The sequence below is a fragment of the Hippoglossus hippoglossus genome, chromosome 24, assembly GCF_009819705.1.
Source record: "Hippoglossus hippoglossus isolate fHipHip1 chromosome 24, fHipHip1.pri, whole genome shotgun sequence".
In the NCBI taxonomy this organism is placed as follows: Eukaryota; Metazoa; Chordata; class Actinopteri; order Pleuronectiformes; family Pleuronectidae; genus Hippoglossus; species Hippoglossus hippoglossus.
This window is the reverse complement of record NC_047174.1, coordinates 7,068,156-7,073,890: the sequence shown is the minus strand read 5'-3', so window position 1 is coordinate 7,073,890 and position 5,735 is coordinate 7,068,156. Positions and strand designations below refer to the sequence as shown.

The following is a 5,735-nucleotide window of genomic DNA, read 5'->3' as shown; positions in this document are numbered from 1 at the left end:
GAGTTTGCCAGAAGCCATGTGGGAGACACAGCAAACATGTGGAAGAAGGTGCTCTGGTCAGATGAGACCAAAATTGAACTTTTTGGCCTCAATGCAAAACGCTATGTGTGGCGAAAACCCAACACTGCCCATCACCCTGAGCACACCATCCCAACAGTGAAATATGGTGGTGGTAGCATCATGCTGTGGGGATGCTTCTCTTCAGCAGGTACAGGGAAACTGGTCAGAATAGAGGGAAAGATGGATGGAGCCAAATACAGGGAAATCCTTGAAGAAAATCTGATGCAGTCTGCAAAAGACTTGAGACTGGGGCGGAGGTTCATCTTCCACCAGGACAATGACCCTAAACATACAGCCAGAGCTACAAAGGAATGGTTTGGATTAAAGAATGTTAATGTCTTAAAATGGCCCAGTCAAAGCCCAGACCTCAATCCAATAGAGAATCTATGGCAAGACTTGAAGATTGCGGTTCACAGACGGTCTCCATCCAATCTGACTGAGCTTCATCTTTTTTGCCAAGAAGAATGGACAAACCTTTCCATCTCTAGATGTGCAAAGCTGGTAGAGACATACCCCAAAAGACTTGCAGCTGTAATTGCAGCGAAAGGGGGTTCTACCAAGTATTGACACAGGGGGGTGAATACTTATGCACCCAACAGATGTCAACTTTTTTGTTCTCATTATTGTTTGTGTCACAATAAAATTTATTTTGCACCTCCAAAGTACTATGCATGTTTTGTTGATCAAACGGGAAAAAGTTTATTTAAGTCTATTTGAATTCCAGTTAGTAACAGTACATAATGGGAAAAAGTCCAAGGGGGGTGAATACTTATGCAAGGCACTGTATGTGTTTGTGACAGTGTATGTGTGTGTTTGTGTGCGCGTGTGCGCGTGTGTGTACTCGTGTTTGTTAGGACCTTTTCCTGTTGACCAAAGCCGGGTCCTAATGATGCTAAATGTCATTTCTGAGGTCCTGGTTAAGGTTAAGATGTGAATTGTGGTTAGGTTAAGTTTAGGGATAAGGTTTTTGGTTAGTGTGACAAAGTGAAACAGAGACAAGGGAGAAAGAAAAGACTTAGACTCAGTGACTGAGACATTTCCCCAATATTTTCCTCTCTTCCCTTCCAGAGGTTAAAGAAACTCTATCCTGAGCGAGTTCCATCTTTTTTATGAGTTGTGGAAGAGGAAAATGATTTTTTGGCACACCCAAACTTTTATGCAGAAAAAGTAGGCCACATTTATACAAAACCATCATCTTATAAGTGAGGGAGACTTACGGTTGGCAGCGTCTCCTAAATTAAACTACTTCAAGTTTGTGTGCTCGAATTCATGGCTCTGATAAATCTGAGTCTAAATTTGAGCTGTCGTTACTTCTGTCTGTTCCCACAGACTTCCTGCCACATCAGTAGTTTTGATATGGCAAAGTCCCAGAAGGCTTGTAGGTCAGACACAGTCAGGCTCCGCCAATATGTGATAATTTACTGTTTACAAAGTGTTTAAATCCACATTGGCTTTTAATGACACATTTTCTTTTTTATTGATTCATTCAGTAACTATTCCTAGCGATAATGACACATAATTCAAAAGGTGGCTGGTTCCATTCAAAAGAGTCTGGTCACCATGTGCGTGAACCCACTGCGTCCACTGAAAACGAAAATGAGTTCACCTCCATATCATGACAGCACCTCCAGGAAAAGGGAGAGATCCCTGGAATGTGACATCCCCCGCTGGCAAACTGTAGTCGATCCTAATCAGTGACAGGAAGAGAGGAGCCACTTGGATGACATGTTTGTGGAAAAACAGTAGACTTATCCTCGATATTATTTTGAAGCTTAACTCCTTTATCGAACATAAACAAACTCAAAAGTTGACCCTTTAAAATGTTAATTCTCCAATAAGCATGAGGTATGAATGAATGTCCATGTCCGTGGCATGAATACACAACCCCCATATTTGTATCAATTAAATGCACGTGATATGATTATGATTTTTTTTATTGTTTCGTGTGCACACAACTCAATGACCCAAGAAGCATCACCATCCAGATGTAAACCTTGGGAAACACTGACCTCTTCTGGTGATACTGTAAAGAAGCACAGCACAGTGATCATAAGAATAACTATTTAGAGTTTGATTGTTATGCGGCTTAATTCATCTACTTTACATTGATCAACACACTGTAAATACCTCAGAGTATGAGGTATGTTTGAACATCTTCTTGACTTTATCAGCAAAACCTTTAGATTAGATCGAAGCCAACTTGGCCGTGGTTTAGAAAAATCTCTTAAAAAGTACAAAATAAGTGTTGATGGCCATCATGCAGTAGAGATGAAAGCTGAGCGTTATAACTTGGGAAAACTGTGGACATGTTTCTCAACCTCTAATTTACATACCTCGCCCAATTTGGTAAGAAATTGCTAATGGTGGTTGACGTCAACATTAAAAAATACATCGAGGATTTGTTAAAACACTCAGTTACAGTGGACTTTACTGTCCTCTGAAGGAAGTTTTACTCTGTGCTGGTCACTGTTGCAACTACAATCCCCGTTTTTTTCCTCTCTAATGCACCTTTAAAGTGCATCTTACAGACTTAGAATATACATTACATGTAAATGTGAAGCCACAAATGAAGAAATCATACTTGTACAATTCAAATCATATAATTTTATTATTTTACATCAAAAACATGGACTGCAATAACATTGTCTGATTTCAATGTGAGTTATTCTGACAATGACGCAGCTCACTGAACATGCTTTCTGGTCACCTGACAGCTAGTATTTGGGTAACAAAAGCCGTGAAAGGCGGCCATTTTTGTGCACTTTGAAGAGTCTGGTGTTTGATGACAGACCTGAGATTAAAAAAGCACTTGCAAATGATTATTAATTTAGTTTCAACTTGTATGTTTTCAATATAGAAAGCATTTAATGATGATAATGCAACTGACAATCTCAAATTCACAGAACACCACCACTGAAACTAAGAAAACTAAGAATTATTTGCAGCGACTACTTGAACCAGGTCCAGGTCAGGATGGGAGAGGTTGTCAGGGATGCACAAGGGTTAGATTCTACTTTTTGCCGTTCTGAAGACGCTCAGTCACGTTCTCCCAGTTGATTACATTCCAGATGGCCTTAACATAGTCCGGCCGCACATTTTTGTACTGAAGGTAGTAGGCATGCTCCCATACGTCAATACCAAGGAGAGGGATGAGACCTGAGGGATGGAAAAGATCATTTTTCATCTGTGACAATAAGAGGGGACAATATAAATACATGTAGAGAGATATTGTTCATGGCTCTTTTGTCACTGACCTGTCGTCCCCTGCAGAGGATCCTGGTTTGCACAAGCCGCGATGCGAAGTCTTCCGCTCTCCTTGTCGTAGCCCAGCCAGCCCCACCCTGAGCCCTGCACCGCCACGGTAGCAGCGGACATCTTTTCCTTCAACTTCTGGAGGGAGCCAAAGTCCCGATTGATGGTTTGCAATAGCTCCCCTACAAGAAGTGAAAGAGACAAGTAGAGTCATATTTAACATTAACAGAAAGAAGCTAAATCGGAAATCAAACATTCTAGTTGTTTATATTTTCTATTTTCCTCAGAAGAGAGCTGCCATGTCAGACTCAATTTACTGACAATCATCCCTGATATGAAATTTATTTGTAATACAGAATATTTACTTTCGGGTTTGCCAGACATGTAAATAAGCTTCCTGGATAATCTGTTAAAGGACTTTTAACCTCTAGGGGACTGAAAAAAAATATATATAGCAGCTTAAGTGTAACAAAATGCTGAGGTACCAGATTTTGGTGGTATGGAGTTGATTGAATAGGATTTGGCTGCAACGCCGTTTACCCCTGAAACTCCAAAAGTGTTTTGTGGACTCAAACACTTCACCTACCCCTCCATCGGCATAGTGGTGAGTACATAATGAGTGAATTTTCATTTATGGGTTAACTATCCCTTTAACAATCTGTACATGGTGCCAATACAGGGTCATTTGAGTTCATTGTTTTTACATAAAAAGTGAATGTTAGTTAACTGCACAACAAACCAGTGTAGGTTTAAAGACAACACACTGATCCCACCGCTGATATGTTTCTACCTCACCCTGTGGCTCGCCTCCACCATTTGGAGACAGGTTTGTCCAGAAGATGGTGTGATTAATGTGGCCTCCTCCGTTAAATTTCAGAGCCGGCTGGAGGGCAACTTGTGCCGTCACGTCCCCTGAAATATAACACAAATAACATCCAGGTGAATAAAAGGATACGAGCTCTAACAGTGGCAACCGGCTGATTACTTCACGCTATTAATCGTCCGTACCCTTTGCCAGTGCCTCTTGATACTTCTCCTCCGTGACGTTGAGGTTGTTCACATATGTGGCGTGGTGCTTGCTGTGGTGCAGCTGCATGATCTCTGCACTGATGTGGGGCTCCAGGGCACCATAGTCGTAGGTCAGGTCAGGCAGAGTGTGCTTGTGCCTCGCTGTGGTGGCCTGGCTTATGGTTTGGCTGAGGCCGGCTGCACACCTGGAAAACAATAATAAAAGGAAACAACTGGAATGACTTGCCAACCACAACATTACCACAGAGGTTTTTTAGTCTGGTAGACAACACATGGTTCCTAGAACTTCTCCAATTAAAGCTAACATTAGTCCTCGCACATGTGGGTCTATCAGTTGAAGGTTCGTTGAGCTTGTGCAATTGTGTGGAAGTGACCGGTGTGTGTCCTCATGTTGTTGTTAGCTATTTTACTAGCTAAATTAGCCCGTGTTAGCATTATGATCAATGTCAACACGCCACACACACGCCAGTGAATGAATGACTGTGAAATAACAACACAACAACTTTTATTTTGTGTGCCACAGGCTAACCTAGCCGAGCTGCTGCACCAAGTTAGCATCCTGCCTAGCTAGCTGCTAGCTCTGATAACAAACTGTCAGGAGTGCATGAGCCACGACAGCCAGCAGGAGTTAGCTGCTCATTCACTGATGTCAGTAGCTGCCATGTCGGTGTCAGTTTTACCTGCGTATCTGAGCAACTCTGCAGAGCATGGTGGTGGTGTCAGTGTCAGTGTCCGCAGCACAGACGGGAGGGACGCACACAAACTACCGATCAGATCACTGCCCTTGAACTGAGCTATTTCAACTTGACGGTGCAGTGGACCGTACCATTCTCCTCTAAGCGGGGGTGTTGACGAGAGCGTGCAGGGTTTTCATAAACATCTGCTGCTCCAACCGAAGCCAGGGCAACTCTCAGAAATATTTAAACATAATAAATAAATACAAATATGGTGAAAATGCCTTAAAGTGTTAAAAAATGCTTAAATATAATAGATGATGTTTGTTAAGCCTCCCTCCTTTATGATATTCTTCGACACATCAGGAAAAGTGCAGCGGGGCTGTTATTGTACAGGCGATTCATTTAAAATGATACAGTGTTTGTGGTTTGAAACACGCGGAGTTAAGATAATGATGATCAGTGCGTAATAAAATATAATATAAGTCGTAATAAATGTTAATGTATTAGCACAAGTTAGTATTTAAACAAACAGCAAAGAATCACGTGAACGCCTCTTCTGCCATATGGGAGGTAACGCCAGAGATCGTCCAGGTCGAGGCAAATGAGTCACTCAATACAATAAACCAACGAGACCAGTCCAAAATCCACGAAGAATGACGTCAAGCAAAAGTTTATATTCACAACTATTGATGAACTATCAAAATTGATAACGACAGT

At 41.7% G+C, this 5,735-nt stretch overlaps 1 protein-coding gene across 1 annotated transcript; it reads right to left on the bottom strand.

Annotated features, from left to right (window-relative positions):
* Nucleotides 1–2,644: 2,644 nt before the first annotated feature.
* Nucleotides 2,645–5,179, bottom strand: sod2 (superoxide dismutase 2, mitochondrial). Its single transcript, XM_034579497.1, has 5 exons — nt 5,022–5,179; nt 4,321–4,526; nt 4,108–4,224; nt 3,315–3,494; nt 2,645–3,216 (listed from the first exon to the last, which is right to left on the bottom strand). The coding sequence occupies exons 1-5, from the start codon at nt 5,048–5,050 to the stop codon at nt 3,071–3,073; spliced, it is 678 nt and encodes a 225-aa protein (XP_034435388.1). The 5' UTR covers nt 5,051–5,179; the 3' UTR covers nt 2,645–3,070.
* Between the last annotated feature and the right edge of the window lie 556 nt (nt 5,180–5,735).

What these genes read in the sequence shown, in the direction of transcription:
- sod2 (XM_034579497.1), bottom strand. Translation starts at nt 5,050, where the DNA reads ATGCTCTGCAGAGTTGCTCAGATACGCAG. An exon ending in AGAGTTGCTCAGATACGCAG is followed by an intron (nt 4,527 to 5,021) that starts GTAAAACTGACA and finishes ATTGTTTTCCAG; the next exon opens with GTGTGCAGCCGGCCTCAGCC. An exon ending in TGGTGGAGGCGAGCCACAGG is followed by an intron (nt 3,495 to 4,107) that starts GTGAGGTAGAAA and finishes CACTTCTTGTAG; the next exon opens with GGGAGCTATTGCAAACCATC.